Consider the following 22,093-nt stretch of genomic DNA (forward strand, 5'->3'; position numbering starts at 1 on the left):
TTTCTGTATTTTTTTAAATAAATCATTTTATGAGTGTACCAAAGTTTTCTTTCCTGAAAGGGACACCGGGTTGAAAATAGAGTTGTCCTGAAACAAATCTTACAATATGCAGTGAAGACCATGCTTCATACTACAGATCGCCAGAGACAATGTAAGGAACAAAAAGGTTTTGTTGTGTAGGCTGTGATTTTAGTACCGCTTGCTCTCCAGGAGAAATGGAGTGAGATGTAAAACTGAAGGTCACTCCTCACCTCACTCCCAGGCCATTAAACAGTTTCACTTTTCAGTTTGCGTGTGGTCAGTCAGGACGGGACTTGTTGACAGGACGACGTGTGTCGGTCGTGAGTGGAGGTGTTTTTCAGAAATCACACACACTTTGATTGGGCTATTTGTTCTGGGTGAGTACAAACAAAGGCTCTTGGCTCAGTGTGCTACATATGCCTGTAAATACTGATTCATCTCTAGAAGTCTGGGGCTCTTGATTTGTTCCTGAGGGCCCCTCATCCAGTCAGGGGGTTTGTTCTACTCCAGTTCATATACTTCAACCATGTAATCTATGGCTATGGAGCTCTTAGCCAAGATCATATACCTGACATAAATATCACACATCCACAGTTGTCCTAGGGACTTGTATCAGTGTTGATCCACAAAGGCCACTTGACCATGCATCAAACCTATCAAAAATATCACACACAAAAAAAATCTTGTGTACTCCTTGGTTAAACTCTATGATTAATGTATGTTATAATTTAAAAAGCGCACTCACAGCCCTTTACACTACCCGTATTGACCTTAATCAGACATGAACATGTTTATAATCGATGGCATGGTTGTCTAGAACCCCCGGGTTCTCCCAGATGGCATGAGCGTAACACGCAGGGTTCTGCAGCGTGACTCCAGTCCGGACTCTGCTGGGTTTCTTCGGGCTCACCAAGACTTACGGACACAGCTGTGCCCAGGGCCCCCATCCCCTCTTCGGTTGGTACACCTCACGGTGTAGAGACACTTCCAGCTCTGGTGTTCACACCCACGTCTCTGGGTGACTCCGTGGGCCCTTTGGCTTCCCGAAGCGCGTGCCAAAACCTGGGACACGAGAATCATCACGTCAGCAACGGCAGTCGGGTCCAAATCTTGCTGGATTGCATATGGCGCCCGTGTTTAACTAGCGCACGTCTCAATGGCACCGCCATGTGGCCGCGTTTAGGTATTGCAGTGGACGAGCAGAAAGACGTTACCGAATTTGAATCCTCCAGTAGCGCCGTAGGGCGGCGGGGGCGCAGGTGTGGCTGGCTTTGCTGCACATGATTTTTGATCATCATTATAAGGGCAGTTATTTCTTCTCTCAGTATATAAGTAAATAATATTATACCCATATTGTAAGTCTAGAATTATAAGTCTATATCTAATAATTATATAGACTATATATAGACGTATATTGCTTATTATTACATACTATATTACAGTAATATAGTTCTAACAAATAAGTAGTCTCGTCCTCACAAACATCAGTCAGTGCCATGTTTTTAAGAGTATTTAGTTAGATAATTGTCATCATACTCACTTTTCTGTCTTCCTTTTAAAAACCTCAGACTCTGCAAGAATATAGAGAGACTGATGAAACCCTAACATGCGTGTTTCAGTCGTAACTGACAGACCGTGATGACGTCATGCAGACACCTGCGCACCAGGTGTAGGTGTGAGAGCACAACCTTTTGCTTGGGCTTGCTGGCTGGTGGGGTCGTCTCCGGTGGGGTCGTCTCCGCCGGGGTCATCGCCGGGGTCGTCTCCGCTGCTCGGGCAGGGGCCGGGAAGCTGGAGTCAGCTGACTGCTGCGTCTCTGCATGGGACCAATGAAATTGTGCGATAGGACTGGTTCCTGTTCTGTGAGGTGGGGCCATTAAGTGATGTGTGAATATGGGGGTTCAGTCACCTCTCTGCGCTGCAAACGTAGTGACAGTGGATGATGTCAGAGGAACCACAGAGAACGGTACCGCTAAAGTGAACACAACAAGGGTCACGCACATAAACACACACAGAAACACACATCTGAAGAAACAGAAAAGCAGTCATGTAATAAAACCTGAACTAAAGTGCTGTAGTGGTATCGTGTATTAATAGAGGTCCTGAACTTACAACAAGTCATAGTATGAAAGTGAGCAGTATTAAATCATCAGGGTTGTGGTTATAATGCAGCACCCACGCAAATGATGCAAATACCGTTTTGCTTTTTTTAAAATGAAAGTTTCAAATGAAACTACTGAAATGAGTTTAAAACACTGGTGATCTAAAGTGTGTATCACTAGAGCAGGACGCTAACGTTCCGTGAGTTCACTACAGCCGTCGGACATCATCTGTCTGCTGAACGATTATATGGCCACGAGTGGAAATGTTGTGCCTACCTTGTTTTGAACTTTTCACTTTAACGCTCTATTGGAAAACAGCAGAACAAACATCAGACAGCTAGCATATGAGTCATTTACTGAATCAGACACTAAGATTAGACCAAACCTATTTTTGTCAGTCTACACAGCCATTGCTGGACAACTCTTGTACAGTATCTTCCATTAGCAGAATACTTCCTATGTTTATTTTTCAGGATGTAATCTTCCAAAAGGACTGTAATATTAAAGATTAACTTTACTGTGAGAGTGGTGTAATGCTCATTTGACCTCTAAACAGTCTTTTTGTGTTAACTCTGTGTGTTAACTCTTTGTGTTAACCCTTTCCTCTTTGTGAAAGCACAGAGATCTTCGAGCTTGTTTTCTCTTTGACTTGAAATTTAGTAAGAAATTCCACCTCGTTTCCTTCCAGAACTTTCTTCAGTGATTTTCTTCAGTGAGATTAAAAGGACGCTAGGTGTGATGCTAGCCTGTGATGCTAGGCTCTGGCGTCTGTGTCTTAGCTGTGTGCGTTTTGTTCAGTGGACAGAGATGACAGGTGTGTATTACCTTACTTCTCCCCTTCATGTCCAGAAACGTTCGAGGCTGGTTGTTGCCTGCCCACTCAGACGAGGTGCCCAATCGTTGCCTCTGTCCCAGTGCATCAGGTGGCTGACAGGGGGCGCTGTTGTCCTGTGCTGTCAAAAGAAGGAACAGCAACTTCACAGAGGAACTCCGAACATATTTGAACTGTTAGATCCGTGAGGGCATGAAGTCTGTTCCCCTCCGGTTAACCCTGTATGTAAATCTGTATGGCTTCAGATGTGGAGACAGAATACACTGCAGACATTGTTTAATACATAGACGCAAAAGTGTCCTTGTGTTAGAGATTGATGTGACCTCACTGTACCTTCTCCTGTGACCAGGATAAAAGACTCTGGGGTTCTCTTTGGGAGAGGGGGGGTAAGAGGAGCTGTATTCTCCGGAGCTGAAAGGGAGGGGTGGGGTTGGGGGTGGGTGTGGGTGAGAGAGAAAACGGCCTTTGACTCGAGTAACATATGAAGTGAATACTGCAGTTATGTGCGTGGAAACTTGTGCTTGAAAGATTAGACAGTGGAATGTTGATTCAGATTGAGACAGATAAAAATTAAGTTTACCATCTAGGACAATAGACGGCGGAGAGCTATGAAGCAGTGGAGGAGAATGTGGAGATGGAGCCTCAGAAGTCACATCTGAGGAAATAAATCCAGACGACAGTTAACACTTACTTTATTTACATTTATTTAGAATGACTCTAAATTAGCCAACATGACGAGTTTAAAGGTATCTGCAGAGCCTGAAACAATGTTTTAATTTAATCTTAGCTGTGTCGAGAGGATGAGTTAGTCATGAGCTGACGACATTGTTGGTATAATTGGTACATGAAGACTGAGTGGCTTCCTCTCGGGTGTTAGGCTGTTTCTGTTATTTACAGCTCTCCCCATTTCACTGAGCAGGGACTGGTGGGTGGAATCCATTTTCTCAGTTAAGTGTAATCCATTTGTTTGGTGAAGTGTAATTCACTAAGCAGGGACTGATGGGTAGAATCCATATGCTCGATGACGTGTAATTACTCGGCGAGGAAATGCTATTGCTTGCTTCAAGCAGTCTACCTCAGAGGTGAGGGCTTTAAACCCTGAACAAGCGTAGCACACACTGCCATGTGGACACATCTGAAGAAGGGCCGATTTACCTTGTGTAGGTACGGGAACAGGAGCAAGGACATCGAAGTGAAAAGGAACTGGTGGGAGGAACAAAGATCATTGGGTTAGGTCCCCGACAGCTCATGTTGCCACCGTGATGAAATAACCCCAGGGTGCCTCTGGTAAAATTAAACAACCTCTTTTGGCATATATGTAGTATCTGTACATATGTGAGGTGAGTTGGATGAACATACCATTAAGTGACAGTCTGGCTCTTAAGCTCTGTAAACGAGAGGGTTGTGTTTGTTACTTCTGCACAGCAAAAGTAGCATTTCTCAATATTTTATTGCAAGTGAGGCCGTATCAGAGGACCTGGGCAAAGGTTCCAGTACCTAGTGAGGCAGTGGCAAGGCTAGAGTGAGTGAAATGTTTCTCCACTCACCTTAGTCCTGGACCAGGACCTCCTAACATCTGCCACCCCTGTGCTGGAGTTCCCTGACCACTCAGAAGACTTCCCAACTCGGAGAACAGTTTGCTCGGGCTTTTCTTGTACGGCATTCAGTACTAAATCTGTTTGAGGGATGAGCACCCTGTCAGATACACGTGCTAAGATATGGGAGAGGTTCTTGTTCGGGACACTACACGATCGGGTCCTGACCCACCTTTATCTGCCATTTCAAAGGACTCCGGTGTTCTCTCTGGTAGAGGCGGGACAGGCGAGGGGGGGCTTTCTGCTGGGGAACAACACTCTTACTCCTCTTACTACACCCATATGGCGGTGTAGTAACTTGGTGCATCAAGCCCTAGTCACTTACCTCCAATGGTCGCCTCATTTGAGGTATTGGAGATGATCACCAGGTTCAAGCTCTGGTTGTCCAAACCCACTTCAGAGACTGAAAGACATAGACTTTAAGTCTGAGATGTCATCTTTTGTCATTATGCCTTCAGTGCTGAGAATGAGTATAAGCTTTTTTACACTAATACAATTGGAGCTGAAACTCAATTCCATTGTTTTAGTTACATGACCTGAAGTAACCACAGAGGGAACTGAAAGATGGCACCATTTTTGTGGGAATTAAAACAATGCAGTGAATAGTGTTCTGCTGTTGCGTTTGACCGTTTTGTGCGTATTTGACATTGAGCGTAATTGTAACCTCAACATATCCTGGCTTTGTATGAAAGTTTAGCTGTGAGCTCAGAACCTTGCGTTGAAGGTAACGAAAATCGGTTTTTGAGAAGGAAGGAACATGTTTTATACTTTTGCTTCTGAAGATAGTGAGTCACGAGTAACAGCCAAACACCTCAGAGGAGGGTCGCTGCAGTGAACGTTAATACTGTCCTCAAGAGGAATAAAAATGAGCTCATTAATTTGTCAAGAGACCTTGTTCGACCCCTGTATTCCTCTGGGACATTATACCCCCCCCCCCCCCCCCCCCCACTACTTACCTTCTTCAGCCAACACGTAGGACTCCGGGGTCCTCTTGGGTAGGGGGGGAGGACTGTCATCATAAGGCAAAGATGTAGTCTCGCCTGACCACACAAATGCAAGCACACCATTAGTACCTGAGGTAACCTTGATGTTTATTATTGGTTTAGGCTTAGGAATTTGCCTGTGAACTGTAAACTATTTACTATTTACACTTTGCTTCATGTGAAATCATTGCTGGATGCTGATGTGTGTAAAGTAGAACACTGACCTGTATTGTTCTCCGTTGTTGCCGGTACGAGAATCTCCTCATTAAGCATCAGGGTGACGCGGCTGAAACGGGGATTTTCAGACCACTCCTTGGGGACTGTGGTTTCTTCCTCTGAGGCGGGGAGGCTAGCGGGCCCCGTAGAGTCGGTGCTGAAGTAAGGATCCTCCACAGTGAGGCAGAGAGTGTCCAGGACAGGAGGCTGGTTGTAGTTGAGGGCACACTCCATAACGCTGGGTTCTGGAGCCATGACAGAAGCAGCGTGGAGCAGCCCCGTCTGGTCTGGACAGCTCTGGGTCAGGCTGGGATGGAGTGTGTACTGAGGCCAGCACAGAGCTGTCAGAGGGGCTGCGTTGCTCATCTCTGCCTGGTCCGGAGGTCTGGCGCTCAGTCTTGGCTCTTGTGTCCCTCTGGTGGAACCACAGCAGCCCTGAGCGTCAGCTTGGTGGGTTTGTAGCCTCAGGAGATGTTGGGTTGTGTGGAGGCCGACATCGCTTTGCTGTGGTGGCGCACGTGTGCCGCTGGACGTGAGGGAGCTCGTAGACGTGCTCCGGTCCGTCAGCACGCCGATCACGTCTGCCGCCGTGGAGCCGTGGCCCGGTGGGCTGGGTTGTAGCAGGCTGTTCGGCAGCTGGGAGACGACACTTGGCGCAACGTGATTGGACAGTTCCACGTGCGTGTCAGTTTTGGTACACCTATGAGGATGACACATTGGGATAGTGACGTTGTTGTATTCTTAGTGTGGCAGCTGCTGAGACCAGACGGGCACAGCAATCTACATGGGTCCGCCGTACCTGGGGACAGGTACTGGCTGCAGTCTGTTCTCCGTGGCGAACTCCACCTCCAGCTCCACGTCACTGAGGTCTGACGGCTCGCTGTCGCTGGCGGTGGGGATGGGCGAGGGTGGAGCAGGGGCCTGAGGAAGTTTAAACGATTGCTGAATGATTAATTGAAAATGTAAATCACTGAAGCAGTAAGACAAGACGCATCAAATGCTGAGAGTCCAGCAGTGCTCCTGAACACAACGACTTCTGAGGACTATAAAGAATATAGACGTTTCCTTCAACTGTAAATATAATTTAGGGAAGAGCCCCACAGATTACAGACTCGTGAATTTGTGATTTCACCTTCTCGTTGGGTGTCTCCATCACCTGTAGATACCTCTCAAAAAGGAACCGAATGCTCCTGTATACTAGTTCATACTGCTCCTGGGAAATTAAACATGTAATTAAGTGGTGAACAGCCATGTTCTAATGTGTTCTCAAGGTAGAATGACCTATAAAGACGGAAGAAATGTACCGAGTTACCTTCGTTTGCACAACAGAAGGCCTCTGCGTTCTCATATCCTGGACCAGGGCAAACACGCTGAAGTTCTGTGGTATCATCTAAACACGAAGAGACAATAGCACTCGCATCTCTGATCACCATGTGTAGAGTATGTCTGTTTGCTCTGTGTCTTATATTCTGGTAACTGGATGGTAAAAGGCTCTGCGTCTCTTCTTACGTCTCTTTTTAGCAGGTTCCAGGTGTAGTCGATGGCACACAGCGCCCCCGTTCTTCCACAGCCCGCACTGCGAGTCCCCAAAGAAACCAGGACAGATTCACACGGTCAAAACATTCAGACGTCCCACGGCAGCGTAGCACATGGCGCTGGTACACAGCTCCAGAACGTTGTCCTATTTTAATCTCACAGCGTGTGAACGCCAACACTGTAGCGTTACTGCGAGTCAGCAGAATTCAGTAGCCGAGGTGACGTGTCTCCAGTTATCTCTTCACACTGTTTTGCCAGCAGCAATTAAGTAAACGAAACCCACTCACAGGCAGCGTTAAGCTTGGCGCCGAGCCACTGTTAATACCCCATAATACCGACAAAGCTCTGTTTGTCTCCTGTCATTTAGCTTCCTATAGCGTAGCACCGGAGAGGAAATGTGTTTACAACCGATCAGGCTCCCAAAGCCCTCTGTGTCTTTTGCCGTTGAGTAAGATTGAAGATGTTTTGCAGCATTTGTTATGATGTAGGTCCTTTTTTGCACAACTGCATGAACCGTGACCCAAGCTTTACGTGTCTAATTATAGTGAAGATGGACCGTCAGGTGACCGTGGATCTGCCTGTTCGTAAAGGCACACGGGAGGGCGTGCACTGTTGTGTCACTCTGTCTGCCTTCTCACCCGCCTGTGATGTTGGCAAAACAGACCCAGCTGTGAGGGCCCAGAGAGCATGCTGGGAAGGGTGGCCCTCCGGGACCTAGCACGACAGGCCTGTCATTAGAATGCCATGTAAATGCCACCGGGCCTTGTCAGGATAACCGCACGAGAGGAACTAATGCTACAAATTAGGCTAATGACACTGAGAGGCTTGTCAGGAACTTCTCAGACGCCTTGAGCAGACTTTTCAGACGTTGGCACACGTCACCCTGAATATCCTCAGGCCGATATGTCTGCCTTTCTGCGCCTTCCTAACCACTGGGGAATATTTGCCTAATTACCTCGCCCCAACAGTGAGGCACTGAACACGTGCGCTACAAGACACTGAAATTGCAACAAATGTTCTCTCGATGGCTCTGCGTCACCTCAGGTTAAACTCCGTGTGTGGAAACATCTAGTTTCTGTGGCGAGTGCTGGTCTTTGTTGACGGAGTTGTGTGTTTGTGTGCTCATACGCTGTTGGTCAACCACCTACATAAACTTCCTGTGTAACTACAACAAATTGTTCAAGGGTGAGCCATAAAAGGGCAGAGAGAGAGAGAGATGGAAAGAGACAGAGAGAGATTTGAAGAGAGATAGAAAGAAAGAGATAAAGATCGGTAGCATCTTATGTAATATTCAAATAACCTGTATTATTTTCATGTAGCCTCATGGGCTCAGGCGGGCTCCTCCTTAGCTAGTGTCCTGCCGACCTGCGTGTGTTCGGGGGGGGGGGGGGGGGGGGGGGGGGGCGCGGAGAGTAAACATCCCGTTACCTGCAGTGGATACATATGGGCACGTCCTCGTGCTCCTGGTAGAGACGCATCTCCTCCACCAGCTCCAGGATGGGGGGGATGGAGTCCGGCACGCCGTGGTCCGGCCAGTTCATGTACTGCATCTGCTTCAGCGTGCGGGACGACTGGTGAGGAAATGTGATCCACAAGTGTCACGTTCACACAGAATTGCTGCACTGACCGGCACATACGTCTCCCAGTGACCAGACAGCAGCGCTAACGTAACAGTCACAGTTTCAATCACAGTTTCCCTGAACACAGTTTCAATCACGCGTTTGGTCTACTCACTTTACTCCAAGTCACCCTCAAAATCCGGACCACATACTCCCCTTTGTTCTCCTCCGATTCCTGCAAAACAAACAAAAACAACATTTACCCTAGCACATACCCTAGTAGGTACCCTAGCATATACCCAACCATGTACCCTAGCATGTATTCAAGCACATACCCTAGTAGGTACCCTTGCACATACCCAACCATGTACCCTAGCATGTATTCAAGCACATACCCTAGCATATATTCAAGCACATACCCTAGTAGGTACCCTAGCATATACCCTAGCATGTACCCTAGCACATACCCTAGCATATACATTAGCATGTATTCAAGCACATACTCAAGCACATACCCAAGCACGTACCCTACCATTTACCCTAGCACATACCCAAGCACGTACCCTAGCATGTACCCAAGCATGTATTCAAGCACATACCCTAGCATGTACCCTAGCACGTACCCTAGCATGTTTCTTCCTAATCCCCACCATCATAGGGAGTTTTTCCTTGCCACTGTCACCTTTGGCTTGCTCATTAGGGTTCTGGACCCATACGATTGTAAAGCTGCTTTGTGACAACATGTGTTGTGAAAAGCGCTATATAAATAAATTTGACATTGACTTTGACTTACTCTAGCATGTACTCAAGCACATGCCCTAGCACGTACCCTAGCATGTACTTTAGCACATACCCAAACATGTGTGCTAGCATGTACCCAGCTATGTCTCTCTGAGTACATGCTAGCACACACGTTACTGTAAATGAAGTGCAGAAGCTTCCCGTTCTATTTTGAACCGTAGTTGACATTTGCTCAGTGTGCACAAGAGTTGTAAAATGGAACAGAGACTGCTGATTTCTGATTTCTGATGAGACTCTAATGAGACTCTAATGAGAACTGTAGTAGAACTGATGTACTGCGTTCACTGCCGACACCTTCAGTGAAGTGGCCATGACCACTATACAGTAGTATCCAGATCAACTTACAAAAGTGCTTTAGTTGTCTGCTTATATTATCCTTAGCTAGTACAAATAGCTCGAAGTCCAGAAATACCCTTAACAGGGTTGCCAACTCTCACGCATTGAGCGTGAGACACACGCATTTGACCGTTTTCACACGCTCTCACGCCACACTTCCGATATCTCACGCCGAGCTCTGGCGCCAGCTCTGGCGCCATCCACCGGCGATATAACACTGAATCTGTGTCCATTTTACGTTCGCCACCCCCCCCGCTCAACAAAATACACTCGCCACCGGCTCCAGGTTAAAATCTCACTCCAAGCGAACGTCAAAAGTTGGCAACCCTGCCTTAAATTGACACTGCCAGACGCAAAAGTCAGTTCTAAAACTTAGACTGAGAGCTATGATACAATATTATAGCATACAACACAGTTTGAGAGCAAATAAAATATAATCTTTACTCGTGCTTGGTTATGGTTTGGTGTCTGGTGATTTTCAAAGAATTGAATCGTGAGACCCAGCCAACTGAGTTAGGACCTGTGAGGCTGGCTACACCGTGTTGTTAGGCTCAGGGTTGATGGGAGATTAAACCAGATCATGGTTTAGTCTGTGTGTATGCAACACCAAGACAGGAAATTGGCCCAGGACAGGAAGCTTAGTGTGAGCGAGGGAGGAAGTGCCACTTACGCAGCGTATCGAAAATGGACCACAGATGAACGCGTCCACCGTAGACTCAGGCCAGTAGCGCTCGCACTTTTTCTGAAAAAAACATTTCTCACATTCATTCAGTGGATCTCCCCACTTATGTTGGGGTTCTAAATGTGTGCATGTCTTTTAGTCTATTAAAAGTCTATTAAACAGAAATGGCTGAAACTCTTTTTCTTGTACTACATCTTAGTTTTTGTGCACAGTTCAGTACAGTGCAGTGTCTGGTACTGCAAGTTCACCTTTGCCATCTCGAACTCTCGGCAAGCCATCACGATGACCTAAATGGAGAGGGGGGCATCAGTTGTTCAGGACTGTGGTTAAGATGCACTTGTACAGGGCTTAAAAGCCACAGTGAACCTCTGAAGTCATGCAACCCACCGACACGCCGTGGGAGAGCACTGTTAGTGCGTCGTACCCCGACACCCTGTTGTTAGCTGTGTTTTAAGCAGGCCATTAAGTGTGAGTAATACGTTTCAGCATGCTTCAAATAAATGTTTCGTGCTAACCTGCACATTGTATTCCCAAAGCATTCTCCAGAAGTCCAGGATGGTGTGTGGTAGAGGACCCTGGGTGGCGATGTACGCCCTTGGACCCATGACACCCTAGTACAGGATCAAAATATGCAGAACCAGTTCAGGTATGCAATTTTGCCACTCTGATGAAATCACGTTTGCTCATTTGATTTTATCATTGTGGAAACTCTGCATTCCTGAGACACAGATGACTAAAAGAATCTTTGAGCGTGTGTGGATTGTATACATGCCGTATGCCGGCCAGTACGGCACGGGCTGCACTGGCCTTGAACATTACTGTCAGACACACAGGGTTACACATCTCCTCCTGGGCTCATCTTATGCAGCGTGGTGCAGCCCTACCTTGATGAAGTTAGCATTGATGTAGTCTGTGTCGTTTTTGGACGTGTTCAGAGAGAGCTTCACTCTGCTGTGGTCAACTGTGAGGAAGCACAGGTGTCAATGGTACCTCCTCGGCAGAGACGAGAGGGCAGAGATAAGGCCGGTCGTGACCCTAGCGAGGTCAGGGTGGCTAGCGGTTACACTCACACGGAACGATGTCCTTGTATCTGTTCTTCTTCAGGTTCTCCTGCTTCTCGGCTGCCCTAGTGGCGAAGGTCTTCTCTGTGCGGTACTTCGAGGACTGTCTCTTCAGCTTCTGAATGAGAGAAGCCAGGACAAACACATAAATCATCCCTCATCTGCATGTGTCTCCAAATCGTGAATTAGTACCGCCTAAATATAGTAAATTATATAAAATATGAAATACATTTTAGGCTGTTTTCAAATAATCTTTTAATGCATTTAATAAGCAGCAGCACTGGCAACTACTGGTTCAGACCTGTCAGAGCAAGATGTGTCAGACTCAACATGGTAGAGGAAACCAAGATATGTGTGTGTGTGTGTGTGTGTGTGTGTATGCAAACCTAAGAGCAGTTGACTTCCCCTGTCCCGTGAGATGGAGACCACTGTAATAGCTCATTTTCCAACCACAGCTTTTCTGTAAGGCAGTGAGCTAGCTGATCTTTGTAGAATCACAAGCTCAGGTGCAGGCTAAGAGTTCATCATGTCTAACATGCTCACACACTCATGGTTTCTAGCAACTCAAGGTTCAAGCACACATTCCTCCTCCGTGTTGCTGGAATGCTGTCACTACTGTCACTACTACATGTCTTGGGATTCCACCAGAACTGGTTTGGAGAGATTGCAAGGTCACTTAATTCATGGTTCAAGCGTTGCCTAGTTCTGAGGGCAACGTTAAAATCGAGAAGTCAGAATCTGTGTACTACCACGGGAAGTTTAGGAACTGACTATATTAGTGAGTGAGTCACTTCACCCTTCCTGATTCCTGGTTTCCCAGGACAACGGAGAGAGAGAAGTCCGCGATGGTGGCCTAACCCAGGAGAATGTCCCGTGTGTCCTGCAGGGCTTGAACGTCCTGCACTGGCCTTTCTGCAGCAGGACGCAGCAGGTCTAAGGCTCACGCACAGCCTGTGTGCTGCTGTCCGTGTTGTATCATATAATTGAGTGCGGTTTCACAAAGCAGAAGGTGACTTCAGGGCACGGGCACGCATGACACCAGGGTGGGGTGAGTGACGTGACACAGGGTGGGGTGAGTGACGTGACACAGGGTGGGGTGAGTGACGTGACACAGGGTGGGGTGAGTGACCACAGAGGTGGGGGGCCACGCCTTGATCAGCACTGATGTCACAGATAACCTCTCCCTCACCACTGCACAACTTCATCTTTGTGTCTTATTTAGTTTGTGTGTGTGTGTGTGTGTGTGTGTGTGTGTGTGTGAGAGAGAGAAGGGAGAATATGCCCACTTCACTGTTTCATGTTACAGAGTGTGACTTCAGGTTACTGCCAGTACATGATTCTAGTACAGGTGTAAATAACAGCTTAACACGTAACAGTTGCAAGATGTATCTTTGTCTTTCTTTGAAAAAGTTCTTTGTTTTTGTTAAATTCTTTGTTTGGAAATGATTTAGTAATTGAGAGAATAACTCCAAAAAGATTTGAAACCTTTGAAGGATAATTTAGCTACTTCTTAGCCTCCCACCATAGATAATTGCTCGGGGCAAAACTTGCTGACAGCTTTTAATACTGAGAAAATGATTCCTCTGCACATGCTCACTGGGCTTAAGTGCTGGGGTGAACTCAAACTTAAAGTCTGCTTTGTGTGGATTTGCATATGGTTGATTAGTTTTAGAATAATTAGTTCCAAAATTCTATAAATGCACAGTTATTGACACTTATATATTCAGAAATAAACAAATAAACTAAATTAATAAACAGAAAATACACAAAGGCATACAATAATGTATGTGTTGATAAATTCTGGGAAACAGCTGTGGTAGTTATGGGCAGAGGATTAGTGAACTTATGCTTTACAGATTCTGTTTGGGTAGACTCCAGATGAGAAGAACTTCTCTTTTCGTGACAGTTCCCACATAGAAAAGTAGTGGTGAGAAGAGGAAGTCTATATTAAGACATTTCAGTCACTCTAACTACTTGCTGGCCAACTACAACTACATTATAGACTCCATTTTTGTTGGGTTCTTTCAAATTCTGTCCAGCTCTGTAAAGTTTACATACATGCTACAACTATGTGCTTCTTTGATCTCACACACACACACACACACACACACACACACACACACACACACACACACACACACACACACACTAAGAAAGCATATATTAACATGGGCTCTGGAAAGACTACACACATTGTATTTATTCCGTTTGACCTGTACAGCCTATCTCTAAAAGTGCATTAGGCCACTTGGACAAACTCACAGAAAACTCGCTGGCGAATCCGTTGTCTGTTTCGCTGTCTGCAGCCTCCTTGATGACACACTGGTCCACGAAGCTCCTCAGAATCTGAGCCCGGCGGTCCATGATGTAGTGCGTCCCACGGTCCCCTCTGTCATGTCCCAGAGAGGCAGAGGGGCTCGGGGTGTGGATTGGGGCGTCCTGCCCCTCTCTTTCTTTCTCACTATCGTTCTGTCTTTCCCTTTTTCTCTCTCTCTCTCTCTCTCTCTCTCTCTCTCTCTCTCTCTCTCTCACTCTCTCTCTCTCTGTCTTCGTCCCCTGTCTTCACCCTGTCCCCCTCGCTGCCTCTGCTGTTTTCCGGGCAACACTCACCGTTGTGAGTTGAGAAGTTGTCTGGTAGCTGTGAGACAGGAGGGCTGTACAACCTGTCGTCACGGAAGTGGTGGTAGTATCAGTCACCAGGTTCTGTGGTCACGCTAAAAATGTCCCGGTGGTCCTCATCTCTCTCTGTCTCTGTCTATTTCTTTAAATCACTCTTTCGTCTCTCTGTTCTTTAGCTACGTTTTTTCTTTGCTCTCCTTCTCTCTGCCCCCCCCCCCCCCCCCTTGCTCTCTCATTCTCTCACTACCTCTATTATTTGACTGACACTCTGTGTGTCACTGGGTCCTAAAGCCGCCCCCTACACAGGAAACCTTATGTGGGAGGACTTTTGGTTTTGAGCCTGAGAGCCAGTGTGTGCTGCACACTTCACTGCCAAACTACGCTATCACGCCACAGGAGGCTGGCGTTGTGGAGCCTGTCGAGCAACCTGGGGGGGTTGGGCTTCTCTCCAGCAGGTGTGTGTGTGTGTGTGTGTGTGTGTGTGGGGGGGGGGTTTGGGCTTATCTCCGGCAGGTGTCGGCCAGAGTCCACTAGAACCCCTCCTGCACTTCCCAAGTGCTTCCGTCAGCCTGCAGGAGAATTTGGTAGTGTATGTTTAAAACGTTTGACTGATCGCACCAACCGATATGCAGTCCTTCTCATTGGCTGTATCATTACCAAACACCTCTTTGGCTCCATCTACTGGATATGGGCTACTACTGCATCTTTGCTACACTAAACACACACACACGCACACACCTGTGAATGCGTGTGAAAGAGGACCCGCTACCAGGTTCATGGGGCTAGGACACATAAAGAGGGCTTCATAAAAACCACAGTCCACCTCTGGTACACATCCTGTCTGAGCTTACAACAGGCACACCAAACATACCCTCAGATGTGGCTTCCAAACCTGCTGCTTATATCTCAAGGTGAGTGTCTTCTACTGTGTGATAGTTCAGCCAAAGATCTGGGAGGCTATAAATATGTTTACTATGTCCTTTTGACTAAAGATCATTGGCTATCCACAGTGGGCCGGTTTAAACGTTTTAAAGTAACTTGAAAAGATGTAGAGGTGTACAGGAAATAGCACCGAGCTGCCGAACCAGTGTAGTCCCAAACCATCAAGTTCTGTAATTATTTACAAAATAATATAAAATCTCTTTTATTTGATCTTGAGCTGATTCGTTATGTAACAGTTTTGTTGTTCTTTATAGTTAGTGCCCACCTTTGGTGTGACAACAGCATTGTCCATGCCACCGTTGGAGGAAGGTTTGATGTCACCTGCAAATACACTGCAAATCAGTACCGCTTCAGTAAGAAGTACTGGTGTCTGGGGGAGTCCAGAAGTACGTGTGAGATTCTCATGGATACGGACGGGTTCACTGCGGCTTCCTTGAGGAGTCGGGCTCAGATGGTGGACGCCTTGTACAGTGGCCTGCACGTTCGCGTGTCTGCCCTCCAGCTGGGAGACGCTGGAACCTACTGGGTTGGGATCGACAAAATCTACGCTGATATTATGGTTAAGATCCAAATTTCTGTAAGAGAAGGTAAGGTTTTGCGTGTCGTTTTTTAATGCTGTGTGTCGGTGCCTGGGGCTCTGATAGCCCTGCTAGGTGTGAACTACGACATCAATTATGTTTCCTGTTACCTGCTTTTAACACCATATACTGTTATGGAATGATGCACATCTAATTAAATGTACACTACCTATTGTTATATTCTTATTACAGTATATTTTATATATATATAAATCAGAAGAAGATTTGAGGTGGCTGAAGTGTACTTAGGTAAGAAGTACAGAGATATAAAAGTTTCCAGATAGACAGGACGTTTTGGACAGAGGTCCTTCATCAACTGTGCAAGCAAATCTGATTTTATAGCTGAAGAACCAATTTCCTCTCTCTCTCTCTCTCTCTCTCTCTCTCTCAATATATTTTATTTATATTCTTACTCATATATATATATATATATATATATATATATATATATATATATATATATATATATATATATATATATATATATATATATAGAGTCATGCCCGAAAGTATTCATACCCCTGGCAAATTTTGACTTAAATTTACTTTTATTTAACCAGAAATTATATTTTTGACTGGAAATGACACAGGCATCTCCCAGGAGATAATACGATGATGTACAAGAGGCATCGTTGTGGGGAAAAAATATTTCTCAGCTTTTATTCACATTTGAACAAAAAATTGCATGTCCAAAATTATTCATACCCTTCTCATTAATTAATAGAAAAGCCTTTATTGGCTATTACAGCAATCAAACGCTTCCTGTAATTGCCGACCAGCTTTTTGCATGTCTCCACTGGTATTTTTGTCCATTCATCTTTAGTGAGCAACTCCAACTCTTTGAGGTTGGAGGGTCTCCTTGCCATCACCCTGATCTTTAGCTCCCTCCACAGATTCTCAATTGGATTCAAGTCAGAACTCTGGCTGGGCCACAGCAAAACATTAATGTTTTTGTCTGCTAACCATTTCTTCACCACTTTGGCTGTGTGTTTTGGGTCGTTGTCGTGCTGAAATGTCCACTGGTTCCCAAGGCCAAGTTTCTCTACAGACTGCCTGATGTTGTTGTTGAGAATCTTGATGTATTTGTCAGGGTTGGACCCAGGCACGTGCCTCCTGCCGCCACTAGGCGGAGCCCGCGAGCTGGTTCCAGGGGTAATCGAGCCCGATAGATTACACCTGTTGGGCTGCCTATTTAAAGCAGACGACTTCAGCAACACATTGCTGAAGTTGTCTGTAGTCACGCACTCTCACAGCCTAAGCCAAGTTCTCTCTTCTTCTCAGTACGATCTCGTTGCTCTCTTTCTCTCGTTTTCCCCCTGAGTGTTCTCAGGTTGGTTTTGTTTCTTTTTGTCTTCTCCCTCTGTTCTTCGTCGGTTGTCCTCCAGTGTTCTGGTTGACAGTCTGACAGGTAACCTGGTAAGAAGCCGCTGGTCTTGTACCAAAGCTTCGTCTTTTATTTTGTGTATTTTTCTCCTCTCCTTCTGACACGTTGAGGTTTCTCCGTGTGTTTTTCGTTTTCCTGTTTTTCCCTTATTAGACGCGTTGTATTTCTTTCCGCGTGTTTTTTGTTTGTTTACTTACCTGTACACGTCGAGTTCCTCCGTGTTATCCTTCTGTTGTTTCCCTTGAGTTTTATTTTCGTTTTTTCCCGCATCGGCGGAGGTTTCAGTTGGCTGTCTTTTTTGCCGTTTTATTGTTGGTTAGCGTTTGGGTTCTCACCACGTTTAAACCAACGCGTCACCGCCGTGATCGGCGGCAACGCGTTACAGAACAACTTCAGCCTAATATGGACCCAGCTAACCCTGACGCCGACGACATGCGAAACGCCCTTGCCATACAAGGGCAGACTATTGGCAGGCATGAGCAGGCGTTGCAGGAATTTCACACTCAGCTCCAGGCTATCGCTCTCGCTGTCCAAAAGCCTGATCCGCCTGCTGCGGCTCCCAGCCCTCTGGTTTCCCCCGGGGCTGTTGGGCTGCCTGCTGACTCTCGTGCTGAGCCCGCATTGCCCGCTCCGGCGCGTTATAACGGGGATCCCAACGAGTGTAGGGGGTTTTTGTTACAGTGTTCTCTTATCTTTGAACAACAACCGTCCCGTTTTCCCACCGAACGTGCTAGAGTGGCTTATGTTATGGCGTTACTCTCGGGGAAAGCATTACGGTGGGCTACACCGGTTTGGGAGAACCAGCCGGAGCTCTGTTCCTCATACGAACGGTTTTCTCGGGCTATGCGGCAGGCGTTTTTTCATCCTGCTTCAGGGGGTATGGTCGCTTCTAGGCTGTTACGTTTGCGACAGGGCAGATCTACCGTGGCGGAATACTCTCTGGACTTCCGCACACTGGCGGCAGAAAGTAATTGGGGTTCGGAGGCGCTGGGGGCCGTTTACATAGAAGGCTTGAGCGAAGAGATCAAGGACGAACTGTCCCTCAGGGAGCCTCCTAGCGGTCTGGACGACGCTATAGACCTCACCATTAGAATAGATAATCGGTTGAGGGACCGTAAACAACACCGCCGTTTGTTCACTTCGCCCAGTGTTAAGGCAGTATCCCCTGTGCGTAAGACCACACACGAAGAGGGCGCGTCATCGGAACAGCCCATGGAATTAGGGCACACTCGTCTCTCCCGTCAGGAAAGACAAAGCCGCATACGAGAGGGCAAGTGTCTTTATTGCGGTAGGGCTAACCACCGTATCGCCGAGTGTCCTGAGTTACAGGGAAAAGGGGCAGACCCGTCGGTGAACGGGGTTGCACCGACGGGTCGTGGCACTTATTTCCCCGCATGTGGACTGATGCCTCATGTAGTGGTGTCATGGAGAGGTTCTGAGGAACATCGGGTCCTGGCTCTCGTTGACTCAGGGGCCTCTGGTAATTTCATAGACACCGCTCTCGTAGCCTCACTCTCCATACCTCTGGTTCCTCTAGAAAAGCCCATCTCTGTGTCCGCTGTGGACGGTAGGCTGCTCACTTCCGGGGACATAACCCACCAAACCGTTCCTCTGAACATTTCTATAGGGAACCACCACGAAACACTCACCCCCTATGTCATCGCTGCACCCAAACTACAGCTGATCCTAGGGTTTCCCTGGCTCCAACGCCACAACCCCGACGTAGATTGGCTTAATCTGTCCATTAACCGATGGAGTAAGGTCTGTGAACAGTCGTGCTTGGCGCCCCACCGCAGCAAAACCGGGGAGAGCCAAGAAAAGATAGCGTTCATAGAAAAGGTTCCTGCTGTTTACCACGACCTCAAAGACGTGTTTAGCAAACGCAAAGCAGGCTTCCTACCCCCGCATAGAGCCTGCGATATCGCTATCAACCTCCTGCCCGGTACTACTCCCCCTAGGGGGCGTTTGTTTTCCCTAGCTTTGCCTGAACGCAAGGCTATGGAGACCTACATACAGGAGGCGCTCGCGGCTGGTACTATTCGTCCCTCTACCTCTCCCGCCGGGGCTGGATTTTTCTTTGTGGGGAAAAAAGATGGGGGTCTCCGCCCTTGCATCGATTACAGGGGGCTTAACAAGATCACTATCAAAGACCGCCACCCCTTGCCTCTCATGTCCTCTGCCTTCGAGGCCCTTCAACGGGCGACGGTCTTCACTAAGCTAGATCTGAGAAGTGCGTACAACCTGTTGCGTGTCAGGGAGGGCGACGAGTGGAAAACCGCCTTCAACACGCCCTCCGGGCATTACGAGTACTTAGTCATGCCGTTTGGTCTCATGAACGCACCCGCCGCTTTTCAGCGGTTTGTTAACGGCGTCCTTAGGGAGGCTTTGGATAACTACGCCTACGTCTACCTAGACGACATTTTAATATATAGCCGTACTGTCCAAGAGCATCAGCAACACGTACGCCGCGTGCTCCAATTGCTGCTCGAGAATCACCTCTATGTTAAATTAGAGAAGTCCCTGTTCCACGTCGCCGAAGTAGCTTTCTTGGGGTTCATCATTGCCAACGGTAAACTGGCAATGGAACCCGCCAAGATTAAAGCTGTGTCTCAATGGCCCGTGCCCACGTCCGTGCGTTTGGTCCAACGCTTCCTGGGGTTTGCCAATTTCTACAGGCGCTTTATTAGAAATTTTGGCTCCCTCGCGGCTCCGCTCTCTGCTCTCACTAGCAAAAAACTGGGGAAGTTCACATGGACTCCAGAAGCCCAGAAAGCATTCGAGACCCTTAAGGGCCTTTTTACTAGTGCTCCTGTACTGCGGGTTCCTGACCCTGAGCTTCCCTTCGTTGTTGAGACTGACGCTTCTGATCTGGGTGTTGGGGCTGTTCTCTCGCAGCGGGTCGGGGTTCCTCCTAAGCTGCATCCCTGTGCTTACTATTCACACCGGTTCACCCCCACGGAAAGACGGTACGACGTAGGGGACAAAGAACTCCTGGCCGTTAAGTTGGCCTTAGAGGAGTGGCGACACTGGCTGGAGGGGGCTCGCCATCCTTTCCTGGTCTGGTCGGACCACAAAAACCTGACCTATCTCCAGCAGGCCAAGCGCCTCAATGCCAGACAGGCCAGATGGGCCCTGTTTTTCAGTCGTTTCGACTTCACTCTGTCGTATCGTCCTGGCTCAAAAAACACCAAGCCTGACGCTTTGTCCCGACAGTGGGAGCCACCTCTCGTCGACAGTCCCCCTGAGACCGTGCTTCCCCCGGGAGTCGTTGTCGCACCTATCCGGTGGGGTATTGAGAAAGCAGTACAGGATGAACTCGCTAACGAACCCGGCCCTAGCGGTGTTCCTCCTGGCTGTCTCTACGTGCCCTCGACCGTCCGGCGTAAGGTCCTCTTATGGGGACACACCGAACGGTATGCTGCGCACCCCGGTGCTAGGCGGACCGCCGAGCTCATAAAAAGGAGGTTTTGGTGGCCTGCGATGGATCAGGAGATCCGTGACTTCGTGGCTTCCTGCGAGGTGTGTACCAGGAGTAAGGCCCCTCGTAACAAGCCCAGGGGGCTGTTGCGCCCTTTACCTATTCCCTCCAGACCATGGTCCCATATCTCCCTAGACTTCATCACCGGTCTTCCATCCTCCAAAGGGCTGACCACCATTCTTGTGATTGTAGACAGGTTCTCTAAGTATAGCAAATTCATCGGCCTGCCTAAGCTACCCTCCGCCCGAGAAACTGCGTCTCTATTACTGGTTCATGTAGTCCGTAACTACGGGTTTCCTCAGGACGTGGTGTCCGACAGAGGACCTCAGTTCGCCAGCAGCTTCTGGAAGGCCTTTTTGACCCTCCTCGGTGCCTCCGCCAGCCTCTCATCGGGTTTCCACCCCCAGTCTAACGGTCAGACCGAGCGAGTCAACCAGGACCTGGAGCAGACGCTCAGGTGCCTGGCGTCCTCTAACCCCGCGTCCTGGGCCGACCACCTGTTGTGGGCCGAGTACGCCCACAACACGCTATGGCATTCCGCTCTGGGTATGTCGCCCTTTGAATGTTTGTTTGGGTATGCGCCTCCCCTGTTCGCTGATCACGAGCAGGCCGTAGCTGTGCCTTCTGCTGTGGCTCAGTTTCGGCGCTGTCGCAAGGCTTGGTCGCGTGCTCGCTCGGCCCTGTTGAAGGCTTCCTCCGCCTATTGCCGCAGCGCCGACAAGCATCGTCTCCCTGCGCTGTCCTTCCGTCCTGGTCAGCGGGTATGGTTGGCGGCGGGTAACTTACCGGTGCGGGGCGGCACCAAGAAGCTGGCTCCTCGCTTCCTGGGCCCATTCAAAGTCGACCGTCGTATCAACCCGGTCACCTACCGTTTGGTTCTCCCTCCGTCCATGCGTGTCCACCCGGTGTTTCACGTGTCCCATCTCCGGCCTTACTTATGTGGTTCTTCTCCCGCCCCGGCTCCTCCTGCGCCGCGTATGGTTGGTGGTGGTCCTGTTTACACGGTGCGGCGTCTTTTGGACGTCCGTCGGGTCCGGGGGCGGGATCAATTCCTGGTGGACTGGGAGGGTTACGGTCCTGAGGAGCGGTCTTGGGTTCCCAGGGCACGCATCCTGGATCCTTCCCTGATCGCGGCCTTCTACCGCGACAGGGCTGTTGCCCTGGGCCCGCGGGGTCTCGGGCCTAGAGGGGGGGGTTCTGTCAGGGTTGGACCCAGGCACGTGCCTCCTGCCGCCACTAGGCGGAGCCCGCGAGCTGGTTCCAGGGGTAATCGAGCCCGATAGATTACACCTGTTGGGCTGCCTATTTAAAGCAGACGACTTCAGCAACACATTGCTGAAGTTGTCTGTAGTCACGCACTCTCACAGC

General features: G+C 48.4%; 2 protein-coding genes across 5 annotated transcripts in view; one reads left to right on the top strand and one right to left on the bottom strand.

The window, feature by feature from the left end:
* Positions 1-14,581, bottom strand: ptpn22 (protein tyrosine phosphatase non-receptor type 22). Of its 4 annotated transcripts, XR_013122744.1 has the most exons (29): positions 13,987-14,579; positions 11,734-11,842; positions 11,548-11,624; positions 11,179-11,274; positions 10,912-10,950; positions 10,652-10,723; positions 9,020-9,079; positions 8,714-8,856; positions 7,259-7,325; positions 7,062-7,139; positions 6,882-6,962; positions 6,549-6,670; positions 5,758-6,449; positions 5,507-5,590; positions 4,876-4,953; positions 4,723-4,794; positions 4,503-4,630; positions 4,315-4,342; positions 4,111-4,158; positions 3,536-3,610; positions 3,289-3,366; positions 2,949-3,076; positions 2,400-2,427; positions 1,931-1,993; positions 1,710-1,837; positions 1,562-1,592; positions 1,236-1,295; positions 792-1,083; positions 1-674 (listed from the first exon to the last, which is right to left on the bottom strand). XR_013122744.1 is itself a non-coding variant. In XM_076984023.1 (28 exons), exons 1-28 carry the CDS (start codon positions 14,086-14,088, stop codon positions 1,022-1,024), a joined length of 2,829 nt encoding a protein of 942 aa, XP_076840138.1. In that variant the 5' UTR covers positions 14,089-14,579; the 3' UTR covers positions 1-1,021. The 4 variants fall into 4 exon arrangements, 2 of the variants coding, with proteins under 2 accessions (XP_076840138.1, XP_076840139.1); XM_076984023.1 differs by having other exon boundaries at positions 1-1,083; XM_076984024.1 differs by having other exon boundaries at positions 3-1,083; positions 4,723-4,791; positions 13,987-14,577.
* LOC143484953 (uncharacterized) overlaps positions 14,572-22,093 on the top strand; it is a 17,799-nt gene continuing 10,277 nt past the window's right edge. Inside the window, exons 1-2 of the mRNA XM_076984039.1 lie at positions 14,572-15,254; positions 15,540-15,872. Of these exons, the coding sequence (XP_076840154.1) occupies positions 15,221-15,254; positions 15,540-15,872 (367 nt within the window). The 5' untranslated portion in view covers positions 14,572-15,220. The remainder of the gene's footprint in view (positions 15,255-15,539; positions 15,873-22,093) is intronic.

This window comes from Brachyhypopomus gauderio, chromosome 21 (assembly GCF_052324685.1).
Source record: "Brachyhypopomus gauderio isolate BG-103 chromosome 21, BGAUD_0.2, whole genome shotgun sequence".
NCBI lineage: Eukaryota > Metazoa > Chordata > Actinopteri > Gymnotiformes > Hypopomidae > Brachyhypopomus > Brachyhypopomus gauderio.